Source organism: Astatotilapia calliptera, chromosome 8 (assembly GCF_900246225.1).
Source record: "Astatotilapia calliptera chromosome 8, fAstCal1.2, whole genome shotgun sequence".
NCBI lineage: Eukaryota > Metazoa > Chordata > Actinopteri > Cichliformes > Cichlidae > Astatotilapia > Astatotilapia calliptera.
This window is the reverse complement of record NC_039309.1, coordinates 24,833,414-24,855,163: the sequence shown is the minus strand read 5'-3', so window position 1 is coordinate 24,855,163 and position 21,750 is coordinate 24,833,414. Positions and strand designations below refer to the sequence as shown.

The window sequence follows — 21,750 nt, the reverse complement described above, 5'->3', positions numbered from 1 at the left end:
TACCATTTACTTAATCCCCGAATGTGTGTTAGTGTGAATGCGTAAATGTGTATTCTAAAGTGCTTTGAGTGAGTAGACAAGATTTATATAAATATACACTGCAAAAACTCAAAATCTTAATATATTCTAGTCAAAATATCTCATCACACTTAAATAAGACACAATCAATTACAGAGTAACATTTCAGTGAGATAGAAGAACTTGTTTTTAGACAGTGCATGTTGGATCTGGAGAATTTTCACTTGTTCCATTGGCAGATTTTTTTCACTTATTTCAAGCAAAAATATCTCGTATTAAGATGTCCAAGCTGTGAGCTGGTCCCACAGAAGAGGGGCCTGAAAACTGAAGGCTCTGCCTCCCATTCTACTTTTAAATACTCTAGGAACAACAAGTAAGCTTTGTTCCCATACTTGAAACAAACTGTCAAGTTTCATAGCTAATGCATTCATACCATGAATACTGGTGGAGGACTGTGTTCAAGTCCTCCACCAGTATGTCAATGTTCATTTTTCACCCTGACAGAGAGCGCCAAAACGGCACCAAGTGCATGTCTCATCATTGCTCTTGGGGACTTTAACAAAGCCAATCTGAGCCATGAGCTTCCAAAATATAAGCAGTATATTAAATGCCCGACCAGAGAGGAGAGGACATTAGACCACTGTTACAGCACGATCAACGGGGCCTATCGCGCGGTGCCCCGCGCTTCACTCGGTCTTTCTGACCACGTCATGATCCACCTAATCCCCGCGTACAGACAGAGGCTGAAGCTCTCCAAACCTGTCGTGAGGACTAAAAAACTGTGGAGCAACGAGGCTGTGGAGGAGCTTCGCACGTGTTTGGAGTCTACAGACTGGGACACAATGAAGGCTGCTTCTAACAGCTTGGACGAGTTTACGGACACTGTCACCTCCTATATCCACTTCTGTGAGGACAGCATTGTGCCATCACGCACCAGGGTGAGTTATAACAATGACAAACCCTGGTTTACTCCTAAACTCAAAAAGCTGTGGCTGGAAAAGAGAAAGGCGTTCAGAAGCGGAGACAGGGACTGCTACAGAGAGGCCAAGTACAGGTTCACTAAAGAAGTGGACGTTGCTAAACATCAGCACTCTGAGAAGATGCAGCAGCAGATCTCAGAGAATGACTCGGCCTCTGTGTGGAAAGGTTTTAGGAATATCACAAACTACAAGCCTAAAACCCCCCACTCCACTGATGACTTGCTCTTAGCCAACACCCTTAACGACTTCTACTGCCGTTTTGACGAGCCATCAGGCAGCCTTCACACCTCCAACGGCCCCAACAATAGAGGCACTTTGGACACTAATTCCCCCACCTCTCCCCCCTCCATAGAGCCATCACCACCTTCAAACCGTTCACCTACAACACCCCCCTCCTCACCCCACACAAAAGAGGATTTCACACCACCTCCTCCCACCACAACTCTTCATATTCATGAAGCAGATGTGAGGAAGCAGTTTAAGAGTCTGAATGCTCGAAAAGCTCCCGGCCCAGACGGTGTGTCTCCTGCCACCCTCAGACACTGTGCAAACGAGCTGGCCCCAGTGTTTTCTGGCATTTTCAACTCCTCACTGCAGGCATGCCATGTGCCTGCCTGCTTCAAGTCCTCCACCATAATCCCTGTCCCCAAGAAACCTAGGATCACTGGACTAAATGACTACAGACCCGTGGCTCTGACATCTGTGGTCATGAAGTCTTTTGAGCGCCTGGTTCTCTCCTATCTCAGGACCCTCACGGCCCCCCTCCTGGACCCCCTGCAGTTTGCATATAGAGCCAACAGGTCTGTAGACGACGCCATCAACATGGCCCTACACTTCATCCTGCAGCATCTGGACTCCCCAGGAACCTACGCCAGGATCCTGTTTGTGGACTTCAGCTCTGCCTTCAACACCATCCTTCCAGACCATCTCCGAGACAAGCTTTCCCAGATGAATGTGCCTGACCCCATCTGCCGGTGGATCACTGACTTCCTGACGGACAGGAAGCAGCATGTGAGGCTGGGAAAGAATGTCTCGGACTCCCGGACCATCAGCACCGGCTCCCCTCAGGGCTGTGTTCTTTCTCCTCTGCTCTTCTCCCTGTACACCAACTGCTGCACCTCCACCCACCAGTCTGTCAAGCTAATCAAGTTTGCAGATGACACCACCGTTATCGGACTCATCTCGGACGGGGATGAGTCTGCCTACAGGAGGGAGGTTGAACGTCTGGTGTCCTGGTGCAGCCACAACAACCTGGTGCTGAATGCCCAGAAGACAGTGGAGATTATTGTGGACTTCAGGAAGCACACAGCCCCACTCCCCCCCATCATCCTGACTGACACCCCCATCACCTCTGTGGACTCATTCCGCTTCCTGGGTACCACCATCACCCAGGACCTGAAGTGGGAGCCCACCATCACCTCCGTCATCAAGAAAGCCCAGCAGAGGATGTACTTCCTGAGGCAGCTGAAGAAATTCAACCTGCCAACACGGACGATGATGCAATTCTACACTGCAATCATCGAGTCCATCCTCACCTCCTCCATCACCGTGTGGTACGCTGGAGCCACTATCAGGGACAAACAGAGACTGCAGCGTGTTGTGCGCTCTGCTGAGAAGGTGATTGGCTGCAGACTCCCATCTCTGCAGGACCTGTACACCTCCAGGACATTGCGGCGTGCAGCTCGGATCTCAGCTGACCCTTCTCACCCTGGACACAGTCTGTTTGACCTGCTCCCCTCAGGCAGGAGGCTCCGGTCCATTCGCACCAGAACCTCTCGCCATAAGAACAGTTTTTTCCCCTCTGCTGTTGGACACATGAACAATAACCATATGACTGTACCCGCCACTAACACATGACCCCACGCTGTGTCACTGCATCATTCCATGTTTGGCACTGATCACCACCTGCACTCATGTATATATCTTTCAACGTAGCACTCTTAATTCTTATTCTCATGTATATATCTCATGTATAGCTCATGCACATATCTTTCCACGTAGCACTTTTAATTCTTATCCCTACTTTTATTTTTTTCCATGTCTATTTAAGTGCTATTTATGACACTATGTTTGCACTGAAGCACCGCAGCAATTTCCTAATGTTGTAAACCTGCTCAACATTTGGCAATAAACCCCATTCTGATTCTGATTCTGATTCTGATGTTTGTCTTTTTGAGCTCTATGTCTTGTGGGTAAATTGCAACGTCATTCTTCAAGCTTTTACACAACTCTGTAGCTGCTACCCGTCCTCAACTACCAACGTTAATCAACAACAAAACAATTCTGAGCTAGTTCCCTTTATTCCCTTTATTATTAATGTTGGTCACCATGCATTGGTCTTCAACATTCCTTCATCTCCTGTTCTCTTCATGATAAATATTCAACTGAAATAATGCTTGTTAGGTCATCATTACTCACCCAGGCCAACACTGCTGTTCTCCAGCAGATAACTCAGATGGTCAAACATGGCTTTCTGGTTCTGACGGCTGATTCGACAGAAGTAACATAGAAAACGACAACAGTTGGCCACCATTTTTGGAAAGGTGATTTCCTGAAAACACACGTGCATCACAGGTTGTTAGACAAAATGACCCTTTGTGTTTATTTATCTGAAAATAATTCAGGGGAAAAACATATATTTAAAACATTTTGTGACACATAATTTATTTGAAATACGAATGCATTTCCCCATTGCTCTACCATTCTTCATCATGACTCTTCAGTATGTCAGCACTATTACTACTACATACCTTGGAGTCTCCTCCACTGAGCACATTGACCATGACCTCCATGACAGTCTCGTGCATTCCCAACGCTCTCATCAGGTTAGGATGTTGGTAAAACACTTTGTTGTTCATGATATCTCTGAGAGGAAGAAGGATGGGTGAAATTTAAACCGACAGCTCAAACTCTTTCATATATTAACTGTTTAACATTTGACCAGAGTGTTTTGTTATTACAACAGTGATATTCAGGTTTTGACATTTAAAAGAGGTTCATGGGTGCTCATTTTTATTATAAGGCTTTTGGATACAAACCAAGTAAGAACAGTTTTGGGTCAAGTGCACCCAACAATGTCTAAAATGGAAAAAGCTGCCTCAAAAACCAGACTTCATTTTAGTTTAAAATCTAATCTCAAACCTAATCTGGGTCACCAACAATGTTGATCTTAACAAACATCTGTCAAATGGAACCAGAGTGCATTTTCAAAGTTGCTAGCAATGGGAATCGCATGCTTGTGACATTAAATCCACCAACTGACTACAAGGAGATTAATAAGGGGAAAAGGGATCATTTCCTTGTATGAAGCAAACCACAATTAGCCACTAGGGAAGAGGACCCATCACCTAAAAGCAGCAATCAATAATGTGAAGGTTACCTATATGACACATGCGCACATGTATTGTGTAGCTTCAGCTAGACTATAGATGTCAACAGTTATCTGCCAGGATTAGCTGGTAAATGCTACCAAGTCCACCTTTACCTTGCCAAGCAAGCTAAAGTGGGACTTGGAAACCACATTAGAGTAACTGGAGCTATGTGAAGCAGACCAAGTCACTAGTTGCAAGCAATCTAATGCACTCCAATGCAAGACAATTTGTTGCTTTGTATTTAAGTGTATAATAAAGTGCTGAAGACGAGGCATGGAATGTGTTTGTTGAGTGGTATCAATCCTGACAGGAAGGCTGCTCTAGATCAAGATGCTGCAAATTGTCTGTGAAGAATGCAACCAAAAGAAAGACTTTTGTGCATGAATACAGGTGTTCTTTGGGCACAAAGGTTTGCAAACCATTGAAACAAAGCATATAACCCATAGGTAAAGTGAAATGTTCCTGTTTTTATTGTGCTGGACTGAGATATACAGATTATGTGTGCCTAAGCCATATCCTTACATGGACACTCTTTAAAGTTAGTCTGAGCAGTTACCCAGGAAGTAAAAGAATACTTGAAGACAAAAGTCCATCTACGACTAAGAGAAATTCTGAATTTGTTTTTATGTGCCTGTAGGGCATTCTGTAGATAGATTAAAAATCAAATATACACACATGCACAAAATTGTAATTGCTCTGTTTCTGAACTTTCATTCACATAAATATTTGTTTACATTTTTCCTCTTCTTGTTGGGAGTTAAAGCAAGTCTAAAGAAGAAAGTACTCCAAAGAAAACAAATCATTCAGACACGCAAGAGCCTGACAGATAAGCGTGCTCTCACCCCAGCCCTCTGATCATCAGTTTCTCCTCCTCTCTTCCCATGCGCACACTCAGCAGAGATCTGATCTGACCGAGAGCCGCTAACAGGTTGATGGTGTCCTCGATTGATACTGAGTTTATAGTGTAGGTTTTAGGAAGAGCCCGCACCTGCACAGACATATTCATACCTTATTAAACTGATTGACATACATTTAATATACAAGCAGAAGCACTGTTACTGTGCAAACGGAGCATGATATTTCACATCTGTACCTGAAGTAAGGAGAGATAAATGAATACACAGAAATTAACAACTTACATTGTTCTTTTCAAATAACTGTAGTGTTACTGTGAGAGTGCAATCTGATGTGGGACAGAAGGATTTTAAATGAAATTTAAATTCTAATTTAATGCTTTTAACACGGATCAATTGAAGAGAAGCTAATATAGGAGAAACACGGGCTCTCTTTCAAGTTCCAGTTCGTATTCTTGCTGCACCATTCTGGATCAGCTGAAGGCGGTTCAGGGAGTTCTTATAGAGCATCACTCTGAGACGGGATGTTTCTAATATTAGTGACACTGTGCAAATAAATGAAGAACGTCCCACATGTTTGTTTGACTTGTGGAACTTGTTGTACTAGACTTGATTATCTGGTGAATTTATGACCACATCATCTGAACAAAGCTGACAGTCGGCCTCTGGTGAACTGGTAGGAAGGTCACTTTTCAACAAATTGAAAAGTAGCACCAAGGATTGTTTGCATGTGCATTTTTTGCTTTCTTAACAATTGTTTTGTTCAATCTGATCTACTTGACAGTTGCCAGATTTATTGTTTGGGACCCCAGGAAGTGTGTCACATATGGAGCAGGCTGGATAGCCGCTCCTCATATTTTCCTAAAAGAACAACTCTCACATCAGATTGTTACAAATATAGCATGACTATATTGTATACATTTATTTGGAGATTCCAGTGGTATGGATTTTCTTTTCTATTACACACACAAACCTGTCCACCAATGCCATCATACTGGCGGTGAAGTAGGACAAACATAGCTCTGACCAGCTCTGGATCCTCTATAACTGACTCCTGAGCCCAGCGCACCATCGTATCGGAAATGAGCTGTTGTACGGTACCTTAAGGAGAAGGACAGAGAAGGAGGAAGGGAGAGCAGGTCAGAGATTGAATGTCCTGAAGTCAAAGATCTTATTTACTTTTTTTGTCTCATAGCTACTACACTGTTAAAAAAAACATCGTGAAAAAACGGTAATATTCCGGCAGCTGGGGCGCCAAAATACTACCGTAAAATATCAGAAAATAACTTCCTCATAAAAATACGGTTATTTCCAGTAATGAAAGTAGAGTTTGTTGAGCTAATTTTACATGGGATTCTGCCTTTTCCAAGTGCTTTTAGACATCAAATTAGGAACATTTTAACGTGATCAAACAATGAAATTACCTGTAAACAAGGTCAATGAATGTGGCAATATGAATCATAATGCGTAAATGTACAGAAATATACAGTTAACAGTTGGTTTAAATAATAATGGATTGCATTCCCTGGGACAGACTGACAAGTTGTTTTCATGTGCTACGTGCAGAGGTGTTTTTTTCTGTTCTCAAACTGATCTCCCTGTTGGAGCTCAGTCTGGGGGGAGTGATTTTTGTTATCCTTATCTTTCCTCATGTGGTGCATTTTCCATTGTTATACCTCCTTCCCCATGTGATGTTTTGTGTAATGTATGTATGATCGGAGGGTAAGATGGCGCCGCCATTGCGTGCAATAGGTCGGCAGGTTTATGAAATTTCCCCCTGTGGGAGTAATAAAGGTATATCAAATCAAATCCATAGCATTACATTTGAATTCAACAGTTCGATCTTTCAAATAACGCACAGATATTTGTGAGATCATGATACATTTGTGAATGTATTTTAACATCTAAATATGCATATGTACAGACAGACACAGTTAATAATCATGAAAATGATGTTTTATTACATTACAGTGATTTAACGTTAATTTACATTTGAAATGTGAAATCAGTCTATTTACGTAACTTTAATGATGTTCTAGAAGAACAGAACAAAACTGTGAAATGCAGTAAAATACTTTTATATTAGGATGTTTTCCTACAGTGCAGCCGCGACCTTGTGGTTGTTAGTTCACATTCATTGGCCGATGCTTAGCGTCATGTTATTATGTGTCCCAACATCCAATGGCATGTCACATTGTTTTCATGGCCACACCCTCACCCCAGTTGCAGAGGCCTATTTCTGTTCAGGAATGTTGTGAATACTTTGAGATTTATATTAATTGCAATTCCTGCCTCTACATTTATTTATTTATTTTGAATTTAACAGATCATTCTCTCACATAACAAACAAATATTTGTGAAATTATGATACATTTCTGAATGTATTTTTACAATCTGAATATGCACAAAAAAATATATTTACAAAACAAGTAAATTGTGTTTTATTATATTTACAGTGATGTTATGTTATTTTACCTTTGACATGTAAAATCACAGTCTACTTATGTAAATTTAATCATATTTTAGAAAGACTGCAACTGTAAAATGTACAGTAAGATACTTTGACATTACTATTTTTGGAACAGTGTAGGCTTGTACATTTTCCTATTCATTGAGAATTACTAGCAGCTCATTTAAGAATGGCCTTACTGGGTTTCCTGTCTTTTTTTTCCTTTGGCAGGTTGGCCATCTTCTTCTTTAGATAAGCCACTTTCTCCACCAGTGACATGAGTCGACCTCGTATGGTGAAGTCACTGTCACAGTTTATGCCTCTCTCCTCGTCCAACTCTATACCTAGCAAAATGGGCAGATCAATGCATGTATGGTATGTCTACAATTAATGAATACTGACTATACACACATTACTGTTATATTTATTAAATGATATTATGGCTATTGATCTTATTCTGGCAACTGTAGTTAATGCAGCAGTGTATTGTGAAACTGACCACAGTGCCTCATCAGATCTTCATGGAAGTCTAGCAGCTGTTCTCGGATGTATTCAGGACAGGGACACTCCTGCTTCTCATCCTTAAAGTTTAACAGCATGTTGATCTGCAGATTGGTAAGAGAACCTTTAAAGCGACCATTAGATTTTCAATATAGAAATCCAAAGTACATACACATGTTTAGTTACAAGTTACAAGATGCTGTGAAAGCTGAAAGCTTTACTGAAATCATACATGTTGTGCTTTTGGCAGGACCTTTCTGCACTTTGCACAAATGAAAGCCTGGAGACCTCAATGAGCAGAAGAAACACTGTAAAGATCAGTGGACCAAAATTCTTCCACAACGATGCAAGAGAAAATGGTCCTTTTAGGTTATTGCTGGTAAAAGTGGCTCTACAACATGTCTGTTTAGCTTCTCAGTGATCCAAGTGATGGTACTCTTAAGAGCCTTAAAAGAAGATGACTGGACTATAAAACTTTTGAAAACATTTCACCTCTCGTACAAGAGGCTTCTTCAGTTCTAAAACCAAGAGAGTCCCAGGTTTTTAAAATGGTAATATTTAAACCCAGTGGGACAGTGGCGTGGGGCAACGCCTCCCAGTGGTTTCACTCCAACATGTGAATCATCACATGTGGAAAAAAGTTGTGGATCACTATCACCAGAGGCTTTGGCTGAAACCATTGTGAGACCTTGCCTTACCTTATCATATGACCTAATGAAGTCACTTGACACAAGATGTAAGTGGGGCCTGGGGGCCTGAGGTACCTGGGAGGGGTTGCTGGGGGATCGCTGACAGTTGGTGTCGTAAGCACAGTTGACCTAGACGTCCTCTTTTGCTCCTATAAACCATCTGTTTTCTTGGATCAAGCTGTGAATGCTGGCATGCATGAAAGATTGACCTTTATCTTTTAGGTGTAGATGTACAGCCAAGTCTTGTCCTGTTGAGGTGGCCCTTCTATGCTATGCCATGCATTTTTGGAGTGGCTGTTTGGTTTCTCCGATGTAGAGGTGTCACCTGTCCTCACTGCACAGCACAGCATACACTATGTTGCTTAGTCTGTGTTTGTTTTGTACTTGGGTCAAATCAGCTTTTGTCTGTGTGTGGCTGGGTCTGAAGTAAAGTGGGATGTCACTTTTGGAGAAAATTCTCCTGTTTCTCTTACAAACCTGCTAAATAAGGGGTGCAAAGTTCTTCTGTTTGTCTTTCTTGTCCTCTCTCGCTGGTGTCTGATCTTCTTTTTCTGTGCATCTTTGCTGACTTTATGAACGCCCAATTATGATAACCACATGTTTTAAGAGCTTCCTTTACATGTGTGTGTTCCTTCTTTTTTCCTTCAGGCTTAGAGGGAACATGTTCTGCCCGGTGGTGTAGGGTCCTGATTACTCCAGGTTTGTGTTCCAAAGGGTGATGGGAGTCAAAGAGGAGGTACTGGTCCGTGTGTGTGGGCTTCCGGTAAACTTCGATGTTGAGGTTTCCATTCTCCTTAATGTGCACGGCGCAGTCCAGGAAAGGCAAACAGTCGTCCTTTGTGTCTTCCCTGGTGAAATTTATGTTTTTAATCACTGAGTTGATGTGAGCAATGAAGGATTCTACTTTTTGGATTTTGATTTTGAACCAGGTGTCGTCAACATATCTGTACCAATAGCTAATACTATCCCTTTAAAAGAGCCAAGAGTATACTTCAGACCCGGCCACACACTCAGACAACAACTGGTTCATCCCAAAGACAAAACTCCTAAACACAAACTTAACAACGTAGTGCATGCTGTGCAGTGTAGCGAGGAACGCCCAGACCTCTACATTCGAGAGACCAAGCAACCACGTGGCACAACAAGACTTGGCTGTTCATCTGCATCTAAAGGTCAAAGGTCACTCTTTCGAGGATGCCAATGTTCACATGCTGGACAGAGAAGACAGATGGTTTTAAAGAGGACTGAAAGAAGCATCTATGTCCACTGTGAACGGCCATCTTTGAACAGAGACGGGGCTTATGACACCAGCTGTCAGTGTTGAGATCCCTTCCCAGATGCCTTAACGCCCACTCACTGCCTTCTGACCTCAGTATATCACATGATAGGGTGGGGCCAGGTTTCACTATGGGTTCACCCTCAACCTTGGCTGATTAGCTGACAGTTTGCAAAAACTGTGTTTCTATACAAAGCCAAATTAAAATAAAATGTGTATGTAAGTCGCATTATTTACTGCTCTTCACTGAGCAAGAGTCCTCTGCTCGGCAACCATTTGAATTACAGAAAATGGTTACAGTTATATTTATGCTTTATGTTGTTCTGTGGTGTTCCCACCTGTTCCTGTGGGGGAGATCTGAACTCTTTGGTCTTCTTGGCAGTAAGGGCTGCAGACATGTTGAGTGCCAGCATCACCTCATTGTAACGAAATCGTTGGTTTTCTTGGAGACAAGCCACAAAGTCATCAGAGAAGGCCACCACTGCCTCAATACGATGGCGCACCTGGCAGTCACACAGGTACTGCAGCACATGACACATCTACACACACACACACACACACAAACAAAATGACATGGTTTAAAGAAGAAATTTTAAAAAATGCACATAGTGGCCATTAGGAAATCTCTTTCTAAAGCGATTTCGATATTAGGGGAAAGTTCTCATTCTGTGAAAAATGCCAAATCATACTGTTCCCTATCTATCATTGTAGGATTTCAACCCTCAACCTAAGTCAAGACCATGCATGACCCTACAAAACTGACAGATGACGTCGATGCAGAAATCCTGCACAAATGAATTGGTGTCATTACATCATTAAAAAGCTTGTTTAAAGCCCGATACAAAGAATGTCTCGTTTCTGTTTTTTATGGTAAGTATGATAGGAATTTTACCAGAAATTTCACCAGAAATTCTTGGTGTAGCTGCCTCTGTAGGAACAAGAACATTCAGAATTTGCCATAAGATCTGGGTCTTACTGCATGATTCTGGTTCTGGATTCAGCTTTTTCTTTGATTGGGAACTTTCTGTGGAGTTCGTTCATTCTACCATCTGCTTCTAAAGATAACTGGCAATCTAAATTAGGCTGTCAATATGAGAGTAAATAGCTTTCTGTCTCTTTATGTCAGCCTTGTGATGAAGTGGTGAACTTTTTAAGAAGTACTCCATGTCTCATCCCACGAGAACTAGAGTGTAGCCCAAAGTAGCTAAGATAACTCATGGATAAGTGCTCTTGCAGCATAACTAAGTGGTGGTTTAGCGTTAACCGGTCCACCCCTAACTATAAGCTTTACCAAAAGGGAAAGTTTTAAGCCTAATTTTAAAAATATAGAGAGTGTCTCTCTATCTATATAAATCCAAACAGGGAACCGGAAGAGGGACCAAATAGCTGAAGCCTCTTCCTTCCATTCAGATTTTAAATACGCTAGAAACCCCAAGTAAGCCTGCAGTCTGACAGAGACGTGATCCGTTAAGAAAATACAGATCACTTGTTAAGATTGGTCCCACATTCACGTGTGTCTTCAAGACACGATCTGCACTCACAGATCACGACAACAGTGCAGTGGTTTGAATACCTGCAGCATGCTCTAATCGCTGTAATAAAATGTTATGATCAGTAGCACTGAATGCTATTGGACAAGCACAGAGATGAGTCCACTGTCAGAGGCCACAAGAAGATCATTAGTAACCTTCACTAAAGCTGTTTCTGTGCTGTGATGAGCTCTGAAACCTGACTGAAACTCTTCAAATAAACCTCTGCAGATGATCTGTTAGCTGTTTTACAACTACTCTTTCAAGGAGTTTTGAGATAACAGATGGTTTGGAGGAAGTAATTACTTAAGTCAGAAAGATCAATCTGTAAATATTAATGGCACTGAAAGTAGCTGTACATAATGGTCCATTTGAGATGCTTATTTTTTCTCTAATGGTTCAAATTTCATTTGTGAAGAAGTTCATCACGTCATTACTAGTCAACATTAAAGGCCCAACAGAGCTGTGACTTTTTGTCAGCCTGGCTAAAGTGCTGAATACAAACCTAGGGTTGTTCTTATGTTCTTCAATCAGTGATGAATAATAAGATATTCCAGCTTTATGGAGGGATTGAATATGAAGGAGCAAACAATTTCTCCAGGCTAAATGATGATCTTCTCAATTACTGAGACACCATTTCCTCTCTAGCTTACGTGTCATCTGCTTTAAGGTGCATATTTGTGAGCTACACCAGGGCATGAAGTACTTCTGATTTAAGGTTTTCTCTTTCAGAGGAGCAACAGTATCCAGTTGTATTAAGTGAAGATGTAAAAATATTAACAAGATAATCGACCTCTGTGGGAGTAGCATTCAGGTTGCTGCTCTGGACACAGAAGAAGGTAACAGTGGAGTAAATCAATCTGTTGATCAATTATTAAATCATTTACTAACAGGGACTTGGAAAAGACGACCGTATTATTTAAAAATTCTATGTGAAAGGGCCTTTATGGTATGTGATGTATTAAGTTATTATAATTTCTCCGGTACTTCGATGATGCATAACGTTGGGTTACTTAACGTAATCCCTGGTTCTTTGATAACAGAGTGAGGTGTTTCACTATGGGAATCGCCTCGGCGTGACCAACTACGGAAGCTCCAATGACACCACGTCTGTCTATGACAGACCTGTCGAGCCGTGCTCAGGGCTCCGCCCCCTCGTACTAACACGGCCGACCAGCTCCTCCTAACTCATTCCAAGCAGATTTCTTTCCGTGCCTAAGCAAGGAGGGAAGTGTTGGTGAAACACCTCACTCTGGTATCAAAGAACCAGGGATTACGTTAAGCAACCCAACGTTCTTTTTCTAACTTCGCTTGGTGTTTCACTATGGGAGATATGGCCCACTCCCGGATTGCGCCAGCTCCCGAAGCTACTCTCCAGTGCTACTCCAGGATCTCAGGTCGAACCTGAGGCACCAGAATCCAGCACCGTCTGAGCCAGGAATGACTGTGCAACATCCAGCCGATAAAACCGGACAAACGTGTGCGGCGTAGCCCAGCTTGCTGCCGCACAAATATCCTGGACTGATACACCTCTGAACAACGCCCAGGATGTGGCCACACCCCTATTGGAGTGTGCTCGGAGTCCCGGGGGGGCCTGCAAGCCCTTACAGCTATAAGCCAGAGCTAAGGCCTCTACAATCTAATGAGCTAGTCTCTGGCGTGATACGGGCCTGCCCTTGTGAGGGGAGGCCCAGGAAACAAACAGCTGATCCGACTTCCTGAATCCAGCTGTTCTGTCAACATAAGTCCCCAAGGCCCGGACAGGGCACAAAGTGTTCAGCCTCTGCTCCCTCTCGGAAGAGAATGGAGGGGGGTGAAAAGCTAGGAGCTCTACTGTAGGGCACCTGTATGATGTTTCCAACACTTTAGGGACAAAGGCTGGGTTAGGCCTCAGGAGTGCTTTAGTGAGTCCCGGGGCCAACTGTAGACAAGAGGGGTGAATAGACAGAGCCTGTAATTCACTAACTCGCTTGGCTGTGGTTAGAGCCAACAGCAGAGTGGTTTTAAGAGAGAGAAACTTCAACCCCACTGCCCCAATAGGCTCAAAGGGGTGGTGGGAGAGGGCGTCTAAAACGACTGACAGATCCCATAAAGGGACCAGTGGTCTAGAAACTGGGAGCGTTCGACGCGCCCCTCTCATGAAGCGACCTACAAGGGGGTGCTGCCCAGCAGGTTTATCACCAAACCCCACGTGGCAGGCTGAAATAGCTGCTAAATAGACCTTTATAGTGGAAAAAGCTTTCCTTTTGTCCAGCAAGTCTTGAAGAAAACACAACAGCGCCACCACTGAACACTGAAAAGGGATAATCTGCTTTTCATGGCACCACTCTTCAAAAACACGCCATTTACAGCAGTAAATGGAACGGGTGGAGGAGGCTCTGGCATTCTGAATGGTTTCAATAACCTTCGGAGGCATGCCTGCTGCCTTCAAATTCCACCTTTCACGGGCCAGGCCCAGAGAGCAACCTGGTCTGGATGGGGATGGTATATCTCCCCCCGCGCCTGAGACAGAAGGTCCCTGCGGATGGGGAGTGCCCATGGCTCGTCCACCAGAAGCTGGATGATTTCTGCTATCCAGTGTTTGGATGGCCACCGTGGAGCTATTAAAATCAGAGACAGCCCCTGATCCCTCACTCTGATCAGTGTTGGGGAGATCAGGCTGAGGGGAGGGAAAGCATACAGCAGAGTTTTTGGCCAAGGATGGGCCAGCGCATCCACGCCCAGTGGCGCGTGTGCGTCTGACAGGGAGAAAAACAGGGGGCACAGTGCGTTTTCTCGCGAGGCGAAGAGATCTACGGCAGCCCGGCCGTATCTCTGCCAAATCTGCTCCACCACCTGTGGGTGAAGCCTCCATTCTCCGAACAGTGGATTTCCTCTGGACAGGAGGTCCGCCCCCCTGTTCAGAATTCCTGGCACGTGAGTTGCCCGAAGGGAGAGGAGCCGAGTGCTGCTCCACATAATTATTTCCCTGGCTAACCTGTTTAGCTGCCGGGAACGGGTGCCGCCCTGGCGGTTGATATAAGCAACTACAGTGGAGTTGTCTGTTTTCACTAAAACATGTTGACCTGCGCAGAGCTCCAGCACATTTATGTGATTCAGAGTGAGTCTCTGTGACCAAACGCCATTCACTGCTCTGCCCATCATAGTTGCACCCCAACCTGACAGGGATGCATCTGTGGTCAGCGTCACCCTGGATGATACTGCCCCGAGCGGTACCCCCGCCGCGAGAGCTGTCGGGCTCCTCCAGGGCCGGATAGCCGCGATACACGGCTGCGTTATTTTTACACCACGACTGAGATGTCGGCGAGGGCACAGCTGCAGAGAAGCGACCCACCGCTGAAAATCTCTCATCATAAGCAGCCCCAAGTGCACCACCGATATCACCGAGGCCATGAGGCCGAGGAGGCGGAGACAGAGTCGGAACCGCACGACTTTCCCCAGCTGAAAACGGGAAAGACAGTGAGTGAAGGATGCGATCCTCCGCTCTGAAAGTGCGATACGATAAGAGATGGAGTCTATTCTGAGTCCCAGATACTCTGTAGACTGTGCGGGTTCCAAGTGGCTCTTTTCCAGGTTGATAGTGAACCCAAGCTCCGTGAGGTGATTCACCACCACCTCGGAGTCTTTGATCGCCTGCTCTCGCGATCGTGAGCATATTAGATAATCGTCTATGTAAGAAAATATTCTGATGCCGCTGTTCCTTAACGGAGACAGCGCTGCCTCCACACATTTGCTGAACACCCTCGGAGCTAAGGATAGCCCGAATGGGATAGTTTGAAACTCGTACGCTACGCTCTGATAAGCGAACCTGAGATATTTCCTGTGTGGAGGATAAATGGCGATGTGAAAATATGCGTCTGATAGGTCGATTGTAACAAACCAACCGCCTGTGTGAATTGAGCGACAAAGCGTCTTGTGTGTGAGCATTCTGAACGTGTACTTTCTCAAATGCTTGTTTAACACACGCAGATCCAGAATAGGACGGAGCGACGTTCCATCCTTTTTCGGGATGAGGAAATAGCGGGAGTAAAAGCCCTGCTGAGCTTCTTCGCTCGGAACCGCTCCGATCGCCTGTTTGTGTAACAGGGAGGATATTTCCTCCTCCAGCACATTCGCTGAATCGCGACTGGCCACAGAAGCTAACACTCCACCGAATCTCGGTGGTTTTGCCGCAAACTGTAGTCTGTAACCATGGGAAATGGTTGACAAGACCCAGGGATGAACTGCGCATGCGCGCCACCGCTCCAGCCGCGCTGCGAGCGGGCCTCTGAAGAAGCGGTAGCGTGACGTCACCCCTGTCTCCCGGAAGGAGTTGGGGCTCTCCCCCTCGGGAAGAGCGTGAGCTCCCCCCGCTGGGAACAAAGAAAAATTGCAGTGATTTTCTTTTGCTTTTATTTTGAAACTGGGGGGACATTCCCTTGGCAAACTGCCTGGCTGCAGAAATGCACGTTTTATTTCTTTTGTTACCCCCAAACCACAGTGAAGTGTCTGGTGACTCTGGGCAGTGCTTGGTGACACAGACAGAGTGCTTAGAAGTGTTTGGTGACACTGCGCCATTTGTCCACAAGTCTGTCCTCCCTGAACTGGAGGAGGAGACTGAGAGAGTGCTCCTGGTGAACTGGAAACTTCCGGAGACCCTGAACTTTGGAGTGATTTGGTTACCCCTTCTAACACCTTCCTTCTCTTTGGGGAAGAAAAGAGGGGTGACACAGAATGCTGCAGGTGTGCTAGGCTGACCGCTTCTTTTTCCCCTCTCCGGGGTGTGACGGCTTGTTCTTTGCAGCAACTGCTGCAAAGGAATGCTTGCCCCAAGGTCTTCGGTTCTCTACCTTGGCCTGGTGGGCACCCTGCTGGCCTCCTGCTCCTCTCTGCATTCTGACCCCACTCTGTCTCCCTCTCACAGCTGCTGCTGTTGCTGCAAAGCCAGCTCTTGGCACCTGCTGGAGCTGAGAGTTAGGTTTTCTGGGTAAGCAGAGATTGAATGCTTCACCCTCCTGCTTTCTGCGGGTGCTTGTTTCTCTCATTCTCTCCAGGGCTGGGCCAAAGAGACCCTTGGTGGGGTCATAGGCTGCATCCATGACCTCAGCCTTCTGAGCATCACCCAGGCCTGACAGGTTTAGCCACAAGGCTCTCTCACCCGAGACTGCAAGGCCCATAACGCGACCACACCCTTGGACTGCTCCCCTGGAGGAGCGAAGAATGAGATCATTAACCACGCAGATTTCATCCCAGAGGGCTGGGTTCGGGGAACCCGAGTCAAGCTGACGGCCCATGTCTTCCAGAATTTCTGCCTGATATGCTGATGGCAGTGTGACTGCATTAAGCGAGCATACTGACTGTGCAGCATATTTGTACGTCCTTTGATAAATAGATGCCGTGAGGCGATCTATCTTGTTGGGCAAAGAAATGCTAGAAGAAGCTGAGACTGCCCTGCGGTTAGGGTGAAGGTGATACGCCACTGAAGGCTCCACTGCTGGGGGTTCAGTCAGCCCCAGTTCACCCATCCCCTGGATCTCAAGCTTAGAGCAGCCCTTGGTCGGAAGCTTGCTTTTAAAAGGGCTTGACCAATAGCGACTCATTTCTTTCATGCAGGCTGGGACTGCTGGCAGAAGCTGCTTTGATGGCGGCAAGGCTGGTGGGAGCCTCTTGCCGTCATACAGGTCGCGTTCTGCCCCTTCGGCATCCTGGGCGGCTGGCCATGGGATGCCTAGCTTGGCAGCAGCCCGTTTGCAGACCTCATACAAATTGCTGTCCACCAGGGGTGCAACTTCAGCCCCACTCGGTGGCCTGGACTGCTGGGGAGGAAAGGTAGAGTCATCCTCCTGTTCCTCATCCATGTCCTCCAGGTCGAGGAGGTCGGAGTCGGCATCGCCCTCCGCGTCCTCGCCACCCGGCTCGCCCACGTTTTGATCGAGGAGGTCCTCGAACGATGGGGGCATGAGCGGGGACTCTTCTTCCATCATGTCCGCCCAGCTTGTGGAGGCTCGCGGATGACGGATATCGCTCGTAGCAGTAGCAGCCGACAGGCAGGGGTCCTGACTGTTCGTTACTGCTACTCTCAGCCTCCTTTCCAGGACTTTCTCTGGCATCAAAGCACAGTGTGGGCATCCCTGAGGGTCCGCCAGTGAAGCCTGAGCATGCTTGGCACCCATACAGACGATGCACATTGGATGAGGGTCCCTGCCCGAGATGGTGGCACCGCATGATGCGGGGCACGGGCGGGATGCAGCCTCTTTAGCCTTCGGCTCCGACCTTTTGGTGGGAGTAGGAGCCGTAGACATGGTAAGCGGAAAGGGGTGAGACTAGGCTACACCAGGCTCGTCTCGACACGTTAGCCCGTAAGTAGCTAGGACTAGCAGCGGGTGTTAAATCCGATCTAGTCGCGGCGGGAGTCAGCTCGTCGTGACACGTTAGCTGCACTCCGCTAGCCAATATCGTTAGCAACTTAATGCTAACCAAACCCTAGGTCGACCAACAAGCTAATGCTAGTGAGACGCTAATGTGGTTCGTGGCCTGCTAACAAGTTAATGCTAGCCGGACACTGAACGAACAGCTCGCCGTAACGCGTTAGCCCGAGTCACACAACGTCGGCTACCTCGCTAACTAAAACCAGGAACCGCTGGGACAGCTCGCCTGACGCGGTTGCTGTTCCACAGTGCAACTCTAAGTACACTTCTTTCGAAGGACTTACTCAGCACGATCCAAACTGGAACCGGAAAAACTGCGTTCGGCGACGTACTCCTACACGGGACGCCTGAGAACTGTTAAGCAGCTAATCAAGTTAGCCTGGATGCGCTGAGGGAGCTCAAAGTAGTTTCTCACGGGAAGAAAGCGAGAATGAGTTAGGAGGAGCTGGTCGGCCGTGTTAGTATGAGGGGGCGGAGCCCTGAGCACGGCTCGACAGGTCTGTCATAGACAGACGTGGTGTCATTGGAGCTTCCGTAGTTGGTCACGCCGAGGCGATTCCCATAGTGAAACACCGAGCGAAGTTAGAAAAAGAACTGCACAACATATATTTACCTTTGCTCCCATGTCTGATTGAGACTTTTGCACAACTGAAATTCTTCTTCTGTCTTTGCACTTGTGTTGTGTTTTTCCAAGAAACCAGAACCATGTGCTTACATTGGATTGTTGAATATTCTGATTTAATTTCAGTATACTGCTCACACCATCTTGGCACCTGGATGTCTATGATAAAATGTCTCAAGATTTGTCATAAGCTATGTTTTTTTTACTTTGTTGCTTTCTACAGCTTTGTTATCACAGCCAGAGAAGCTGACCTCAGTGCTGATCACATCAGCTTATAGCTAATGTCCTTTTACACACACTACTTCATGTAGGGATTCCTATTTCGGCATGACCTCTACACAGTCTGTAAAATCACTTAGGTCAGGTAATATGTGAGTTAATGAAAGTTGTATCAGTTGTCATTGATGCCTGTTCAGTTCTACGCTTTGGGTCTTCCTCGGTCTCGAGATTTCCTTGCATGCACATGGAGGGTCCTAGTTACTAGTTGGAATAACTATAATAATCCCAACTGAAATATAAACAGAATATGACCTTTACCTTAGCAAACAAAAATGGTAAACAACAGTGAATTTCTATATAAGAAATGCATTTCCAAACTGGGAGTTTCTACTTAGTGTCACCTGGAGTTTTACAGGCTCTGGCAGCTTCATCTCTAACAGTCCTTCTTTGGGGACATTCAGCACTCCCTCCTTTCCTCCTCCTTCGGCTTCACCCTTCTTTAGCACCTCCAACTCCATGCAAAGTGCATCCTGCTTATTGCGTCGTTCACAGAACACAGAAGGTTCAATCAGTCGGAGGATATTCTTCAGATCTCCGTTTTGGAAAACGCCCATGATGAGCATAGTATATAACAGCTTGATGAGTGGAACAAATAGAAACTCTGTGCTTCCTCCTACTGGGTCCCGTACGTGCATGCTTCCCTCCCGTACTGCCTCTGTCAACATCTCAATGGTTTTAACTTTCAGTATATCTAAGGGGAATTCAGGGCTGTACTGGAAACAATCTCCTGATCCACTGTTGCCGTTGTTAAAGCACGATGGTCCGGGCCTGGAAACAAAATTTGGGGATGTGAAGTGCATTCTGGGTCTCAAAGAGGTGCTGAGTCCAATGCCTGGCAGGCCATGTTTCTTCTTTTCATTTGGGAACAGAGTGATGCTCTTTGTGTCATTGGTCATGGGAACAATGTACTCATTGTTCATCATGAGGCGAGCTGTAGCATAGCTGCTCAGGTGGATGTCGATGAGGAGGTCATAGTAGCCAGCACGAAGAAGACCTGTGAGGACAGACAGAACAAGTTTGACGTCTGCCCTGTAACGTTTACATGCTTCTTTATCATGTTCAGTACTATTGCACATATTAATTCTTCTTATGTTTATTGTTTTATGGACTATCTAAGGTGCCAAGGTCAAAAAATTAAATGAAATGAAAAAAAATTACACTATTCATATTCTTAACCAGCTGTCCGATTAAGGGTTGTGGTTTTACTCAGACAATTGGAACAGTATTTTATAAGGCTAACGCTGAGAAATAGACATAGATTCAGAAAAAAATTCAAGAGTTTCTATAAAGTAGGTTTACTATATAGAAAATTGAGAATGAGAATATGCTTTATAAGCAGTGTGTCTGTTACCTGGCATATATTTATTCTCTATAGCGTAAAGGAGCTGTGCCTCATCCACGTGGGAGCAGAGGGCATGAGCTACTCGGTTGTTTCCCAGAGCACAGATGGCAGAGTACAGTCTGAGGGTATGGTAGTGAAATTTTAATAAGTCCTTCTGCTCTGACAGTTCCAGGATATCCAACGACCTGAGCAACAGAAAGGTACACACTGCATGAGAAATGTGAGGGAGGAAGGATGAAAAGGTGTGTGTGTTTAGCTGTGTGGACTGTACCTGTTCTCCTCAGGTATGTGCAGAGACATGAACTGCAGAGGTTTGTTACACTGCACCAGCCAGCCATGTCGATCATTTGCTCTGGATACTGAGACCTGGACAAAAGTCATACACAACATACGCTACATTTGAGATTATTTTTCAGTACTACAGAAAACTCTATATGAAAAGATATTTATCCATCCATCCATGAACGGCTTATCCCAGCTACCATAGATAGAGACAGAAAACCGTTACCTATCGGGCAATTTAGACTGGCCAATTAACCTAGCCCGACTAACTGCATGTCTGTGGAAGGAAGCTGGAGTACCCAGAGAGAACCCACACAAACTCAGGAAGAATGTGCAAACTCCACACAGAAAGGCCCCAGCCAGGTGGTGGAAATGAATTTATTTAAATCCCACAATAAAAATCCATCCCTCCATCTATTTTCTTCCTCTTAATTGGGACCAGGTCACAGGGCAGCAGCCTAAGCACCTCCCACAGGACTCCCCATGGGACATGGTCAAATGTGCTGCTGACTTCGACTGAGGACATTGTCGGGTGTTGGAAGGAATGCTTCGCAGATTTCCTTAATCCCACTGACACGTCTTCCTTAGAGGAAACACCCAAACTCAAGTATTTGCTTCAGCCACTGCCCCGTTCTGCTTGGCCTGTTGGTACCCACCGGCTGCTTCCGAAGTCCTTCAGGCTAACCAAGCTCAATAGGACTCCTTCCATGGCTGATGGTTCCCTTCCCCTCTGGGGTTGACCATCTGGTTCGACATGTGGTTCGGTGGTTGGTGCATGACAGGCACCAACCACCTTGCGGCCACAACTCAGTGCAGCAGCTTCAGCAGTTTTGGTCCTGAACGTGGACCATTTGGACTCAGTGTCCCCAGTCTCCCTCGGAATGCTGTCTAACTCTGTTGGAGGTGGGAGTTGATGCAGGCGAAAGGGATATTGGATACCCACCCCATCCCATCAGCCCAGCACATATTGCACCTGACCCCTACGGTGCCTCCTGCAGTTTACCATGACCTAGCTGAAGTATTTAGCAAGGACTTGGCTCTCTCACTTCCTCCGCAGAGACCATATGACTGTGGAATTGATCTGCTCTTGAGGGCACCACTCCCCACCAGTCACCTGTACAGTCTTTCTAAGCCGAAATGGGAGGCCATGG

At 45.6% G+C, this 21,750-nt stretch overlaps 1 protein-coding gene across 7 annotated transcripts in view; it reads right to left on the bottom strand.

Annotated features, from left to right (window-relative positions):
• ryr2a (ryanodine receptor 2a (cardiac)) overlaps positions 1–21,750 on the bottom strand; it is a 301,573-nt gene that overhangs the window by 136,198 nt on the left and 143,625 nt on the right. For 6 of the 7 annotated variants that reach the window (XM_026177557.1, XM_026177561.1, XM_026177558.1 and 3 more), the window contains exons 37-46: positions 20,589–20,683; positions 20,327–20,502; positions 19,317–19,969; positions 10,477–10,677; positions 8,172–8,277; positions 7,873–8,016; positions 6,197–6,324; positions 5,212–5,357; positions 3,749–3,863; positions 3,417–3,549 (exon numbers count right to left, since the gene is read on the bottom strand). In XM_026177557.1, the coding sequence (XP_026033342.1) occupies positions 3,417–3,549; positions 3,749–3,863; positions 5,212–5,357; positions 6,197–6,324; positions 7,873–8,016; positions 8,172–8,277; positions 10,477–10,677; positions 19,317–19,969; positions 20,327–20,502; positions 20,589–20,683 (1,897 nt within the window). The remainder of the gene's footprint in view (positions 1–3,416; positions 3,550–3,748; positions 3,864–5,211; positions 5,358–6,196; positions 6,325–7,872; positions 8,017–8,171; positions 8,278–10,476; positions 10,678–19,316; positions 19,970–20,326; positions 20,503–20,588; positions 20,684–21,750) is intronic. The other variant, XM_026177559.1, reaches the window with a different exon arrangement.